This window comes from Calliopsis andreniformis, chromosome 2, assembly GCF_051401765.1.
Source record: "Calliopsis andreniformis isolate RMS-2024a chromosome 2, iyCalAndr_principal, whole genome shotgun sequence".
NCBI classification, from domain to species: Eukaryota; Metazoa; Arthropoda; class Insecta; order Hymenoptera; family Andrenidae; genus Calliopsis; species Calliopsis andreniformis.
In genome coordinates this window covers 5,417,456-5,433,674 of record NC_135063.1, presented here as the reverse complement: position 1 = coordinate 5,433,674, position 16,219 = coordinate 5,417,456, and the positions used below count along the sequence as shown (strand labels likewise).

The 16,219-nt window shown below is 45.8% G+C and overlaps 2 protein-coding genes across 2 annotated transcripts in view; one reads left to right on the top strand and one right to left on the bottom strand.

Moving 5' to 3' along the window:
- Klu (zinc finger protein klumpfuss) overlaps nucleotides 1-16,098 on the bottom strand; it is a 44,933-nt gene extending 28,835 nt beyond the window's left edge. Inside the window, exons 1-4 of the mRNA XM_076392551.1 lie at nucleotides 15,635-16,098; nucleotides 15,364-15,604; nucleotides 15,191-15,298; nucleotides 15,046-15,129 (exon numbers count right to left, since the gene is read on the bottom strand). Coding sequence (XP_076248666.1) covers nucleotides 15,046-15,129; nucleotides 15,191-15,298; nucleotides 15,364-15,604; nucleotides 15,635-16,098 — 897 coding nt within the window. The remainder of the gene's footprint in view (nucleotides 1-15,045; nucleotides 15,130-15,190; nucleotides 15,299-15,363; nucleotides 15,605-15,634) is intronic.
- Nucleotides 16,099-16,100: 2 nt separating this feature from the next.
- LOC143188342 (uncharacterized) overlaps nucleotides 16,101-16,219 on the top strand; it is a 54,175-nt gene continuing 54,056 nt past the window's right edge. Inside the window, exon 1 of the mRNA XM_076392550.1 lies at nucleotides 16,101-16,123. Within this exon, the coding sequence (XP_076248665.1) occupies nucleotides 16,101-16,123 (23 nt within the window). The remainder of the gene's footprint in view (nucleotides 16,124-16,219) is intronic.

The following is a 16,219-nucleotide window of genomic DNA, read 5'->3' as shown; positions in this document are numbered from 1 at the left end:
TCAGGTTGCAAGAAGAACGCAAGGAGATTCCATCGGGCCCAAGGAAACGCGTCGGAGGCATTCCATGCTGGACCCCTCGAAATGGCTGTGATTACTGTTCAGGGCTCTAAACTCCACTCCCACATCTGGGAGAGCTGATATGCTACTCGCAGCAGTGATACTGTTGTCTTTTATAAACCTGCTCCTATTCCATGCATCGGCGTAACCTCGAGAACGAGTTCTGCGCGTCGAGATAATACGAAGTTCGACAGACTTACTCGAGTCTAGTGATTGCCTGTCTGTTAAACCTGTAATAAATAACTGATTTCCAGATACAGCAGACAAGATGTTCTAAACACCTCGAATCGTCTCAATATTTTGACCCTGCGATGACCAACAAAATCGCGATAAGATACCGAGACATTCGATTCCTCTCGAGAGTGGAATTAGATAAACGCTCGATCGCGATTAAGCTTCTTCAGATAAGAAGAAAGGCGACGATGGAATCGCGACGAAATCGACGTGGACGTAGTCAGACGATAAATATCGAGTCGATAACGTAGGTGGGGGCAAAGAGGAACTGACTCGTAAACGGACTCGTGGGAGTGGATCCTGGGAGAGTGCTCGCTTTCGGCAGGACATCAGAGGGAATATACCGGCGACGCGTAGGACGAGCTTTATCTCTGGGATCGCGTATACGCGGTTTCGCGCGTTGGCGGACACCGCTTTCTAAATCACTCACTGCCACTCGCGGCCAGCTTTCTCTCTTTTTCCTCTGACCGTCCTCGTCTCTCGCCGTCGCATCCCCAAGCGGTCGATCTCTGTCCCACAGTCGCGCACGGAGATGCAACGCGACAATGTCCCAAATGACAGTCTATTTTCGAGTGGAGACATCGACCTCACAGCGAATCGTAAAAGCGTCAGAATGGATCCCATTAAACCCAAAACAGGTACACTGACTGGCGAATCCTCGTCCAGGGAATAAATCTTCCTTTGTGAACTTCTGCATTCTATAAAGGACACCATACTCGATACGACCAGGCGCGAGATTTGCTTCGTGAGTCGGTATCATTGAATCTGGAGGGATATGAAACCCTACTTTCCTCTGTGTCACCGAGTTAAACGTTTAATAATATATTAATGATATATTACCACAATTCTCTGACATATTTTGACAGTGATATGAATACAGATTTATACGTCATCGGTTGCACGAACCAGATCTCCCTGTTACAGTGCAAGGTATTGCAACGGCGAAATTGCATCGAGACGAATACCGAGACATGAATATTGGTACTAATACTTAAAAAGGCAAATATGTACGTGTTTACTTATACTATTATATGAGTTATGTGTATCAAAACACTTAGTTTATTCTAGAAAGGTGTCTTATGTCTTCCAAGATTCAATGGTACCAACTCATGAGGCATGTCTTGGGCCTGGTCACATCATGACCAGGTACAGTGCTCTATGTGACTCACATAGAGTCCTAAGTGAATTCAGAAGCCAATGGAGAATGAAATTTAGAAGTTCGACTGTGAATGGTATCAGGAAATCGAGGAAGGCTCGAGGAAAATGCTAGACGATCGGATATCCTGAGGGGAGAAATGTGAACGCAAATTTTTTTGGTCCACTCCTTTGTGCAGTGGAAAAAGTACCCAGGATGGGAGGCTTCTTATCTACCAATAACGAATGGGACAAGCCTGCCCCGGTCTCCTAGATGGACTTTCGTCGTAAACGAAGACTCCAGGAATTTAGGAATTCGGAGGGAAGCGATGCTCACGGAGGGAACAAATGGTCTGGGGGTTGGGATTGAAAGGCAGAGATGATAGCGTGATGCTACCGCTGCCTGTTGCCCCCTAACTCGTGTAATTAACAGTAGGGCGCTTCTATGGGGCAGGTGAATAAGTATAATGGTTCTCAAGTGCGTTACTCCGAAATTTGAGTGAAAAGTGCTTCTGAATGGTTACAAGAATACAATTTTAGGAACACAAATAATTGAGTATGATTAAGTCGACCAGTAGGTCACTTGAGAATAATATTCTCTTTTCTAAGGCTTCGATATCTAGAATATTCGGGGAAATCCACCACGTAGATCGGGGCATTCCCAAACGAGGAACGTACACCTACAACAGCTATTGAAATCTATCGTACATCAAGCTACTTCCGTGTCTGGTTAGCCGCTTCCTCGAAGATTACAGCTAATTCCTCGTCTAAGGCACCCTTATCAATAAAGGACGTGGTCAAGAAGCATCCGGAAATATAGAAGAAGTTTGTTGTTCAATTTCCTTTTAACAGAAGGTAGGAATCTCCTAAAAATCAAAACTAGTGGATTGAGTATAAATTAACTAATAATAAAGCTATTTCTTCCTAATTCTGTAGGGTTGGTGAAAGCAGTATAAGATTGAAGAATCTTATCTCGAACGTGAAAGCTTCCAGTGGACCAGATTGAGAACCTCTACGAAGGGTCTCTGAAGATTTCGATGACGACGAGGCTTTAGGAGGACGACCTACTTTGCTCGTTTGCATCAGACCCGAGGCGGCGCCTTTTTTTCTTGTTCCCTTCAAGACTGCAGGTAGCCAAAATGACGTAATGCAGCGGGCCAATCGTTGCAAAGGGCAAAGTCCCAGACGAGAGGGCCAGAATACACGCGACTTTTCTTATTTTATGAAGGAATGAGTTGCAAAGGGAAACTACTGAAAATCGACCAAATTCTGATTCTCAATTTCGTGTTTCCTCACAAAAAGATATCTATCTATATTAACGAACGAAAACATTGAGACGAAATATTTACCTAAGACCCTTGCCGCAAGTATTAATCTTTCACAAAAAGAACACATTATCCATCACTTTATCAATTAATCTATAGCCGAATATATGACCTTACATATGTAGATCCGATTAAAGAGAGAAGTAAATCACGGTCGATCGATAAAGTTATTCACGGAGAAAATATTCAAAAGAAAAGACAGTGAGTAGTGACGCGAGCGGGCCAATTAGAATTAATCGTCGAAGCCCCGAGGTGTTCGAATCCTCGGAATATCAATCCTCCTGGAATTGGCAGTCCTATTGCATCCTACTTCGACGACTAATTCATACACGCATAAACTTGATTACGGGCTTCAGACCACGCTAGCGAAATGCAATCAGCGAAACATTTCTGCACGAGGCATGTATAACGTTCTAATTCTGTTTTCATGAGCCTGCTACGGTGAAATTGCTACAAAAAAATTACACGATTTTACACTCGGTCGCTAATAGAGGAAGCGGCGTGTAACGATAATAAACACTGTCCATATCCCTTCGCGCGCTTACTATGCGTATCGGGGAGTAATTTTGAAGGATCATTATTAATGCCAGAAGAAGTCGAAGGAATACCATTGACGCATAAATCGCATCAATATGTAGTCACCTTGAATTACTACTTCAAGATATTTCTTATGACGGGGACATCCGACTGAAATACGTAGGTAATGCTATAGAAAGAGACTGAAGGAACTCTCGCGATACGGAAGCCTGTGCATAAATATACAAATTCCAACGAAACGTATCACGATGATTGGCGCCAATTACGTCTAGTTACAGTAGCGCGCTAACTTTATAATTACAAGCCACGCGCGAACGAAAGTCCGATTCGCGAGGCGGGTTTCGTGGAACCGAACACAATCCGCTGTCGTCGCAATTTCCTTTCGCAGTTGCGCGCGAATTTGCAGCTTCGACAGCAACCGATCAACCGAAAGTTCATCAGGACGGCTTTTATGTAATAACCGGTTGCAATTGGCGTCATTAGCGCGATTCTAGAGCAGACTTAATCAACGCCGGACACCGTCGTTACCTTTGCCATCTAATCCGGCTGTTAAGCTCTGATATTCGTTCATTCATGACAGACTGCAAGATTGTATTTAACGATCGTCCGTGACGAGAAATCGAGGCTCGAGATCGATCGGAGCCGATAATCGCGAGTCTTTACCAACGTTGCCATTGAAAAATAATAAAAGGAACAGGGGAAAAGCGAGAAAGAAAGGAGGGAATGTACGCCAATTAATTCTTATCTGTGCAGCTGGAACACGCTGATTAGACCGGAGTGCCGATTATTTCCCCGCGAGCCTGATGTTTAACGCCTATCCCCACGCTATCGATAACGGCGATCTCGTATCGACGACCGGGAGTTCTAACTGATAATTATCGCTTGGTGCGTTGCAGGCGTTCGTCGCAGAGACCTGGACGCTGCACTTACGTCGGAATGCACGTCAGGTTTCAATGTCGAGTAAATTATGGTTGACAGGTTGGATCAAAACCAAACACCTGATCGGAGGGTAGGAAAAATGGGGCATTCTTAGTGGAACGCAAAGAAGAAAAATGGGGACTCTTTTAACAGTGTTTACAGTGGCGAAGATCATTGATGTTTATAGGAAAATCGTCACTATCGATGCATCCTTTCGAGCTGACGCAGTCGCATGAGTATCTTTTAAAGGCGGCGCAGCACAATGGAGAGTCACGGAGACGGAATATAAGGCGCAGAAAAACTGTGGGTAGAATATGGGGCCCTCGAATGCGGAGGAGGAGGGGAAGGAACAAGGCGAAGAAGTAGCAGCGAAGAGAATTTATTACCACGCGAGGCCGCGGGTCCCCAAAGAGAGGAGAAGAGCGAGCATAAGCAGTTAGGGTACCTGCACGAACAAATAACAGAGAGGTGGGAGGGCCACGATACCTACAAATGAGGGGCGAGAAGGAGAGAGAGCTGGGAGCGAGCTCGAGAGGACCAACTCGTAACAGGTGTACGTGGACTGAACCTCTGTAGATCGTCCTCCGCACTTGAACCACGTGAAACTCGAATTTACATCTGACGGTTAATGACATCATTTCTTCGCCTACCAGCTGATGATAAGGTTTAATTAGGAACGCGAAAGACTACTCGAGAGCGTTACTTTTTAACGGTTGCAAGAATTGGGAATAAACCGAGCAACTTAACTTTTAATTTAGGAGTCTCTGTTTGCATTTACATAAAGCACTTTGCAGCAAAGTACGGATGCAGCTGAAAAACTCCACTTAACGATCGTTTCGCGCAGGTATCAGTTTCTCAGTGGACAGGTGTCAGCAGGTATCAACAAAGAAACAAAACCACCTATCGACGAGATTATCTCGTCGAAGGCAACTTGTCAAAAGTTTTATGCGAAAGAGGAATACCTTGGGAACCACTGGCCAGCGAGGCGGAGACACAAGTCCTCCCGAAGAATCAAAGACCGAAGATCCGATATCCGATAACGCTCTGTCCGCGTGCATACAGGAGAGAGCGAGGGTAACCTGGTCGTTCCTCATTTTAGGCGCGTGGTTGGTTATCGATATCTCGACGCGTTTCCCTCCGCGCGTTCGTATCTATCTACCCACGCGCGGACGAGGCCGAATACCTGTTGGCGCGGATCGAATAAACGGCGAAAAGAGAGCAACGCGAGAACGAAACGACGAGATGACGAGAAGACGAGGGAGTTGGGCGAAGGACGGGGAGGAAAATGACGATGTCGAGGTATTGCGGAGGCTCGTTAACTCCGGTAGCCAGCCTCTTTGGCGACTTCGCGATCGCGGCAGGTATGTACACCTACTTAACGACCTGGCCCAACCCAGCTACCTGTTCGACCATAGAGAACGATCGTTCTTCTAGCGCCAGCGATCGTTCAACGGCCGTTACGGAAGCGAGTAACCGCAAGAGTGGCGTGCAACGTTGCTGAAATAACCGGATAAACATCATCCACGGGTTCAATTCTGTCCACAATTAGCTAGGGATTACGGATGGTAATTAGTGAAGACGATTTTTCAAATGAAGGTAAGTCGAAGTTTAGAAACTTTGTAGCTGGGAAAATATTTCAATGGAGAATTTACATAGTTGTGAATGGAATATAGCAGGTATGGGTTCGATGCGCTGTTTGCTACCTGCTGTGGGATTAAAGTGCATGGGCAAGACTGCGTGAAACATAACTTGATTCAGACAGTACTTTCGCAATGTCCTGTATATTTTTTCTAGCCGGTACACCCCCTCAATCTACAACAGGACAGTATTTCTGGAAAATAATATTACCTGTTCTAAAGTGTCAATATAAATTCTAAATGCTCACGTCTTCAAATATTCAAATTTTGAATTTCGTTTCACGTAATTTCGTTATTGATAATAGGTAAATTTATTTCAGTTTTCTAATTCCAATTCTTGGAAATCGTTACTTGTTGCAGCCGTTGATAAGGAGCTCAACGATCCTTGAAAACTCCTAAAGCATGTCTTCAGAAGTAAAGTACCTACATTATCGATTATATTAATCTTGATCTTTGAATCTGAATTCATATTTTTCAAACATCCTTCCAAGTATCTCAATATTACTTATTTCAGTCTCTACGAACTTACACAAGAGTCTGATTAACTCTATTACGTACCTCAGACCGACTACTATTCTGAAGTTCACCACACCTACGCCATTCCGCAATACCCATTCCGCGTAGGAAATGCGCGCCAAGCATATGATACCGACGAATCATCCTTCCTTCCACTATAATTGCTTCCCCATCGTGTTTTTCTCCAATCAAACTCACCCACCACGCTTTTTCTCGTAACCGTATGGTACTTCCGTCGAAACGAATCGCAAAATCAAAGGGAGGATGATTGAACGTTCGCGAAGCCGGCGATGCACACGCGGAGGGGTTCCAGGGATTGCACGTGTGCGCGAGCGGCACGGCGCAGCATCTCTGAAACGAGATGCGCGACCTTGAACTCGAACTCCAGGGTCGATCGATAGGCGCCACGCGCCTCTCCTGACCTATATAAACACAGAGAATTCTGGGAGAGAGAGAGTGCAGTTGGGACAACATGGTTCGCCATCCTCAGAGTGGGTTTTCGTGAGGATGGCGCGAAAAGTGCCACGCGCGTTAAGAAGTACCATCTCGCGGCAAAATTTAATGCCGTCATAATTTGAGGGTCGACTTTAATAACTGGTCGGGAACTCTAGGGAACGGTGATGACACAGAGGTCGCTGGCGCGCGTGAATTTCAACTTTTATTGCCTCGATCGCCGCCGTGACGTCCTTCAGATGTTTCACGTGTTATCGAATGCAACGTGCGAGATTTATCGCGTGGGAGACCGTACATGCGAGCTTCTACATGCTACGCGTCGCGGTCTGGTTTTCGCGAAAAGGAGTCGTGTGGTAATCGCGAAAACTGAGACAAATCTTCCTGTCTAGAGAGCAAAGTCGATCGCGCTTGGCAGCTAAACGCTCGCGTGGGCGTTAATTACTCTGTTAAAACCAGCTCGCGTTAGTGGGTGTATTACACGAGACGTGGGCACGGAACGTCGACAGATACGAGCGACCTATCGCTCCATTCGTTGCGAGTATATTACGCTGCTGCACACAGCAACAGATACATTTTTCATTTTTTTTTCCAGTTTCTTTTTTCGCCGCGGTCGATACGAAACCTCCCAGTGTCCTGGCCAGTCGGCCACAAGTACCTAGTTTCTAGCTAGATCGTTACGAACTACGTTGCAAGATTGAAATTTACGTCGGTCTGGTCATAAATCTACAGCGAAAAGCGCACTTTACCTCGATCGTTTACGGTTTTACGTTAAAATCAGTAACGTTATAGTGTTCTATAATGACGTCATGTGATGTATGTATAATACTTTTTCTGCCTTAATCGAAAGGCAACTCAAGTTTCGTTATAATTAATCTAAAATACTGGCACCCAACATTTCTCCGTGTGGCTGCCCTTTGTAACTTAAAAAATCTAAGTACATTCTAATCCAAACTCTAGCAAGTATTTTCAATTTTCAATCCAGTTGCGCCATCTCTGCATGGCGAATTTAATCATGTTCCAAAGATTCCCTCTTAACTATCTTGTTTACACCACGCTATCGTATCTATTATCACACGCTTTTTAATCTGGAAACCAGAAATCTACAACTCATTACAATCTGTTCAGATTTTCAAACGACCTCCAAAATGGGTATAATTAACCCATAAAAAATTGTATTCATCCCAGAAAGCCCTGCAGATATTAAAACCCAGAAGGGAACAATAGTCAGTTTCCAGAACGGTTAATTAAATCGACACGCTGACCGGCCCGAACCACGCTATTTCTCATTAAAAGTAGACACTCATTAGCATGAAACAACGTGCACCGCAAAATCTACATAATAATCGGTTTAAACACCGTTTCGTCGAATAACGTGCACGTGGAAGGTAAATAACAGTTCCCCTCGATATTCGGTCGTAAAATCGTTACATTTGCAACAATGTATGGCGACGCGTTTTTAAGTCGTGGATGCAACGGGCGTCGAGCAAGCGCCTACCCTGGACTACATCGGTGCGTTTAGAGAGCGGCTGGCACAGTTTCCGCCAGCAGAGGAGAGAGCGATATTGATTTCCAGAGGAGCGCGAGACGAGATGGTTACCCCTGTGTGTATCGTAGCGTGCGACTCGACCCAACCAACCTGCTGTCGACCGCGCGGGGGTTGAATTCACGGTCAAGGACGCTGGGAACAACCCCACTGGCTTTTCTCTCGCGCAACCCTCGCATTCACCCACCATCGCAACGCCACCACCATCGGCGACCAGGCAATCCCTGTGTAACGCTTCACGGTACGGTTAACAGCTCTATCCTCTGCCTCTGCCACGTTATCGCCGCTTCTATCTTTCTCGAAACTCCACCTCTTTCGCGTCCATGGGCCGTTAATGCGCGCACACGGTCGGCGAATCGCGATTGATTCGAGCGATCAGATAATAGGAATGAAAATACTTCTTTCCCTTTAATAATGGAGAGTCGAATTGCGTTGGTTCCTGTTGTATCGTTAATCGAGGGCTTCCCCTTCCACGGGGTACAAGGAAATACAATCGAGTGGCGGAGGAAGGTGGAGAGAGATTAGGATAACGGTGAACAAGCGTTGACGAAAATTTATGCCGCGTCGAGGCGAGGCAGATTCACGAGGACAATAATTCGACGATCCACGATACGGCCGAGGACACGCCGAAAGAAACCCAGAGAGAAGAAACACAGCCAGAGGATTTACGTAAGCGTGTATACTTTCCACATAATTCTCGTCGGGGATCGACCAGGGACAACGCGGATAATATATCGTCAAAAGGGATTGGTCGTATGTTAACCAGCGTTACACCTGCGAGCCGACCGAGAGACTTCATGGACAACCACCTACGCAGCGATTCGTTCGGTGCTATTACTGTTCGCTCGATGAATTAAGTAGAGGAAGATTCACACGGTTTTGTCTATACCTCCTCGATCTCTTTGTCTTTGGGTCCATAATTCTTTGCGAAATCGCTGTCGTCTCATTGTCATCATATCATTTATGCGTCTTTAGGATTGTAATATACTCTCTGTCTATGCTTAAAAAAATACTAATAATAGAATACTAGTATCTATAACTATACAGAGAGAAGACTCCAAAATTAAAATCACTGATATAATACCCCTAATCTCTAATCGATTTGGAGTACCGTTTCAAATCCAAATTTTGCTTCGCATTTTTCCCAGCACCGTCTCATTTCTCGCGCCTCGAACGTATCATTCAGTCTTTTCTCTGGCCAATGTTCTGTTCATTAGATCATTAGACTAACAATGCTGAATGTCGCGACGTTTACATTTCGAACGTAATAGCCTTTAGCGCGAACTACGAACACCATTCAGGCTGCAATTTGCATGACATATATCTGCGAGATGCGTACGCTCTTTGTACACGCAGGTGACAATTCAACGCGCGTGTATCATCGCGCAAGATTTGCCTTCTCGCATACGATTAGCATAATGCTCGATTATTACGACGGCGTCATCCGATTTCTGTGGGCGTACGGTTCGAAATTGCACGAGCAATGGGTGATGCTGCTGAAAGAACAAAAGTTCGCCTCGATATTCGAGTTACAAATTGTTATTTATCTGTGCGAAGTTGCGATAAAGTGGATTAATTCGACGAATATCTGACTCATTTCATATTTCTGTTAACCAGGAGTAGAATATGGGTCCAGAAATGAGGCATCAGTATAAAATTAAGAAATTAATCAAATTGTATGGAGACTAGATAGGGTTAAACATCCACACACTGACATACCCTCAGGATTTAATTTCTGTACCTAAGAGCCAACATGACCCAAGTCTTTTTTGTTATTTTTTAGGAGAACCTAAAACAAATGTGACTGTCCCTTTCTTAACATAGTATTTAAAGTAGTTATATACCATTAAGTTTCCTTTACTTATAACGAGACTTAAAAAAATTCCTGTTATTCTAATAAAACGAAAAAAAGCAGTCAATTTTAAAAAAAACAGACTTCAGCTAACCTGACTCTCAAATACAGATTTCTAACTGCTCCTAGACACTTGACAAAGAAACCCAGAAACCTAATTTCAAGAGCTCATACGATCTAAATCCTCCATCAGCTCTACAGAGCGTATCATTGAATCGTCAATCGGTGACCATTAGAATCGTCAGCAATCGAGAGCGTCATCTTTGTCATCGCCGTCCTTCACGGCGCGGATCGTCGATTGGCTAGCAAGATCGCGGCCGCAGAATTCGATCTCATCGAATAGACAGTGGAAGCGCGCGGGAAACGTTGATGCGTATCTTAAGACCGTGTCCATCGAGGTATCTCTTCGATATCGGTCTATAGGTATAGGTAAATGGCGAGTCGGACGACCACGGGTGTTTGATTAAGCACGGCGGCTCCGAGATCGTCGAGCTACCGGCGAAAGGGAGCGCGTTCGTTCGCGCAATTACGCCAAATGGATTTCCTAATTGCGGCGCCGCGCCGCCAGAGATTGCTCATGTTCGAACATCCCGCGCACAGGCGAATCTGCAACGATCCCGATATACCGGTCCCGTCGTTTCCTCTTTCCTCTCGCGATCGAGGAAGCCGTCCATTTCATCGCGGGTCCGGTTCAATCAGCCAGGATCGATTTATCGGCACCACGCGAATTCGCGTCGCTTGCTACCGTGGAAAGGCAGACAGGCTGAATTAAGTAGCGCCGAGTGGGTACTCTGAATGGCTGAAGGTATTCGCGTATTCAAGGGACTAAAAGGCCGCGCAAAAAGCACCTGTCTTGGTTATATCATCGGCGCTGAGAGTCACCTTTGGCACGGTGCTTGGATGACCATCTAGGAGCTTCTGACTCTAAATAAAACCGTGAATCACCGAGCAATGACTACTATCAATGAGCACCAACCCACCACCGATCGGCGCAGTTACAGAGCGATGGGAGGTGAGTAGAATTCGTTAATGATCGAGCGCGAAATCGAACGTCGAGCGCGCCGATAACGAGGACAGGTCTTCGTAACTGTTCGTATGAGCGAAGGGGCGCATCGACGATCGTGGAAACAAGAAGACGCGCGACTAGCGACAAGCCTGTATAATCGTCTTCGGATCCCGAGCCTCGTATAATCTTATCGCTCAGATAGCGCGTACTTTAATCCTCGCTTATTCTATTTCTGCACAGGCGACCGTTCCCTTGGCGATACTCGCGGTGGGAGCGAGAGGGCCACGCGAGTAGCCAGGGAAAAGGGGTGGAAGGGGTGGGCAGGAGGGGAAGATTGCAGGGGCTGCGTCAGGGAGGCGCACCGAAAGGCCTTGGATCTGCATAGCAAATTGGCGATCGATATACGGTCACCGTACGGGGAATCGCGCGAGCCTCGAATTAAAGCTTATAACTTTCATGTCCGGCGCAATGTATCATTATGCACAGGGCGGCCCTGGTCTTGATGCAGCTGCCCGCATGCGGCGCGCTACGCGCCACGCCGCGCCAGCAACCGGCCGACCGGCGGGGCGCGAATATGTGCATAAAGCACGATAAATCGTCCACGCAGATACGAATCGACGAATGACAAGTCGCTCGATGGGCGGCGCTCCGCGATCTTTTTCGTTCGCGACCTCTGGGAACGGATAGGTCGGAAGGAATTGTGCAACCGACGCTGGACTGATGGTGTCCTATCGCGCGACGCTACCAGCGAGCCCGTTCGAACGGACCGAGAGGGAGGTATCTACTTTCTGGGTGTTCTCGACTGTTGCAACAATGTTTCTTATTATTTTGTGGAACTGTGCTATAGGATGATGTAACAGAATAATGAATTCATTGAATTTTGTTTAGGAAAAGGCGGGAGGTGTTGAGTACCACCAATGTAGAGGGTGAGTCACGCAACTGTATCACCTGAATCTTCTTGTAAACTGTTTATTGTATGAAGAAATGTCTCTAATGAAAGTTGTTTGGTATTAAGAGAATGCTCCTTTTGGTATGCTTCTCTAGATACTGAATAATTTTCATTAAAAATATTTTTTCGCATAATAGTTTGCAAGAAGATTCAGGTAATATAGTTGCGTGACTCGCTCTGTATACTTAATATGCTTAACTGAATATTTCAATTTGTTTGGTTCGTGTTTATGAGAAGACAGACTATTTTTATAGCACTGTACTTTTACGCCCTTTCGATGTTAGCTACAGATTATATAAAATGATAGGATTACAAAAATGTTTACCTGCATAATTATCTATGAAGTAGAGTAAATGGTAATAGACACTGAACAAAACAGCGTAATGTTTAGACAAGATAAACAACCTATAACCCTACACATCGATTCACAAATTCGATTCAAAGACTACTATCCACTTCACTCCTTACTTTTTGAAGCAAAACCTACCTATGTGAACCTTTACCAATCTCATTATATTAATACACATTACCCGAAATAAATCAAAAGAATATAATTCTAGTCACAATACTGAAGACAGAATCGTTCCCCCGTTCAAGGGGGAGTAATCGATGCGACTCACTCTTAGCAGCCTAACTTCCTAAGGGATTGAGGAAAAAATGTCGGTCACAGTTCGAATGGCGTTTTATGAACCGAGGCTAGCAAAGACAATATTTTCTTGCGACGTGTTGAGGCACACGCAGGGGGAACCACCTGGAAGAGGGCACTCGAGAAGGATCGACAAGAAACGTTTTTGTTGTTCGGCGTGTTTGCAAACGAAACCGGACAGCCGTGACACCTGACACCTGGTGCACTGTCTTGTACCGTCTCTCTTTCTCACGCGCGCCAGCGGGCTACGCTGGCTTCTTCGCTTATCGGTATGTAGGGCCCGATTAAGACAATAGAGTACGATTCGCACGATTAACGTTGCGTTGACACCGCTGAGCTCGTCAATAAACTGTGCTTGCGCTCGAAGACTGGGGACCCAACACCTTGTGCAGTTCCTAGTCTCTGTACTAAATACATAGAATGTGCTCGCTACCCTAAAGTGGGTTTGTTGAATAGATCTTACTTTAAATGAGAACAAAAGGTGTATCATAATGGGTAAGATGGGATTTAGATGAATGGGAAGTGTGTGGAAGCAAAAAATGTTTTACACGGCAAAGTGTAATGTTATACTTAGATCGAGTTTTTTAGAGATTCAATAAGGATATTGATGCTTTTTAATTAAAGCTTTCTACGTTTTATGCATGCGCAATAAATGAGAGATATACTTAAAGTACAGATTCTAAATATTGTGACTAGGAGGGGAATACTTCGAGTGCAAAAGTTAAGGTATCATTTAGCAATAGTTTTTGGCCAATTGCGAATGCAGGAAGTCATTAATAAATAACGTTACGCGTACTAATACGTTTCTCTGAAAAGTCACTACACTAATTCCTCATTATAGGCTCGTTACGATTCGTAATACTCGCTATAGTTTTATATTACTTACGGTGAATGAGTTCCACTCATAGGCACTGTCACATTCATCTTTCATAAGACCAAAGTGAGCTACTACGAACACGAATTGACATTAGAATTATGTCTTTCGCTCTACATTCGTTAGGGAGCCAGGAGTCTATATCGAGGAAAACATTGTGTGTCATTAGAATTATTCTCTAAAGTGAGCTATCGCGAAACAGCTGATGGACGTATAATGGGAATAGAATGGAATAAGAATGAAGTGCTCGATACGTTTCTTTGATCGCTGTGAAATGCTCGACGTCCGTTCGCACGAGGTAATTTTTAGTCGAACGGTCGCGCGCGTTGGCAACATCGACACAAAGGATTAGCACACGCACGTCACGCTTAGCACGCGCATCAAAGTCACGAGCCGTGAAGGGACACGCGTAAAAGAGATTGGTCGTAGCAGATCGTTCTACGTGGCTGGGTTGACGCGCGCGTGTTCGCTCCACTTCCGACATTAAACCACCCTCGCACGTGACGTAGCAGGTACAAATAAGGACACCACTTCATTACGACAAATAAAGCCCCGTCCACCTACGTATAGATATAAATCAATGGGAAAGACTAGAAGGAAAATAACTGATACGTAGTCCCAGATTACGTTCTGTAGAAACCAGAAGCTCTCGGCGTTACAGTTCGATTTTTTCACTGGATAAAATTAAACGAGTTTATAAGTTCGTTACGATATGGTAGGAAGGGAAAAGGTCGAGCGTGAAACGAGCCGCTCATACGCGTTCGCCCTAACGCGCGCATCCGCTCTACTTCCGACGCTCAGCGCCGCGACGCTTCAACGAGTTCAGAACGCACGGATATTAAACCGCCCTCGCACGCGACGACGGAAGGCGAATCGCTCGTCACGGATTATGAACGCGCTTTGTCGCCACAGAGGGTGAAGGGAAAACAACCTTTTCTATCAATTGCTATTAATTATACATCACTTAAGCAAGGATTCTTGAAAGGAACCTCCATATTTTAAGATCTAGACACGTAACCAATTCTATCACCAATTCACCAAACTCATCGAGATTACATACTGCGAAAAAGACACTTTGTATCGAAAAGTTCATATAGAAAAAATCACAAAACGCGCATGCGCAGAAAATCGTTGCACCTTGACCAAAATTTGAAACGCATAAAATAATAGCACAACGCGAGAGATTCTTATCTTGAATTCGACGGACACAATGTACGATCGCGTTGTAAAGGTTAAATGATAATCGATGGAATCAGTCGTGTAGACATCCGACACTTGTAGATAACGCGTGCGTTTCTGAACTGACGCGTTGCCAATGTCAACGTAACGCGAGGTAAATATGAAATTCGCCTTTAATGGCTTACCCAGTGGTCGTTAAAGGCTCCCGCGCATCCGATGCTCACGCAATGCAACTCCTTCCACTGAGGGACACTTAAGAGGGTCCGGGGCTAGCCTCCGACGGCGATGATAACGTCACGGAGATCACAGAGAGACAGGCACTGAACTTACTTTTAAACGAGTATCGTCCGTTATCACAGTAACGATCGTCCACGGCCCGTCGCCAGCGAGTTTCTTCCACGGACGGCAACACAATCCGACAGACGATAGACGATTCTTCTTAAACAACAATCAACACTAACCGATCCCCCGATCGATCGCGAATCGAATATCACACACAATACACGCCGCGCCTCCTTTTTACTATTTTGTTTATCGATTCGCCTATATACGGGAGCACTCGTCTTCTGTCTCTCACAACCTATAACTTTCCTCGCTTTGTAGAAATGGCACTGTGGACAACAAGGGAGGGACGTTTCCCTCTGTCGAGTTCCTCGCGATCGACGATCGAAGCCGTCACGGTGAAACAGCGTATCCTTTGCTCGATGGTGAACGCACAAGTTTGTACGGGAGCACTTGCCAGTTCTGCACGCGGGTTACGCACATACACGTTACGAAGAACCGATACGTTTCGTAAATAATATACAACCAGGCACATCGGGATCACAGACTTCGTCGGTCCGTCGGTATCCAATAACCGATCTCGTGTGTTCTCTTCGGGCCCCACCGACGACGAGATGGAACCGTGAGTATCCTACAAGAGCGATCGGTGGCGTTTCGTGTCCGATCGTCGTGTAACTCTCGTCGCGACTCACGGGACGCGTGTTCTCCTCCGGGCGCGTAACGTGGCCGAGGGAAGAGAACTGTTTTTCTCGTTCGGTCACTGGACGAGCGGGAAAGGGTTGGTTCGCGACACGCAGCCACGTCGTCTCTTCTTCCCTCGTGCTCTCTCTAAACTCGGGCCCCCGTGAAATGGTTTTTGTTTGCCGCTCTGTCGGTTCTCTCGCCGCGCGCGTGAGGTGACCGTGTGCGAGAGTGGTGGAGAGAGAATCTGAGAGAGGCGTTGCGTACATCCGCATATATGACGACACACCGACCCTTCCAGTAGCGCGGTCTCGCGCCGACTGCGAGATTACGACGGCTCGCGGGTTTCACCTTCGGTCGTGCTCGACTCCCTTCGCCCCTCTCGCTCACGCTCCC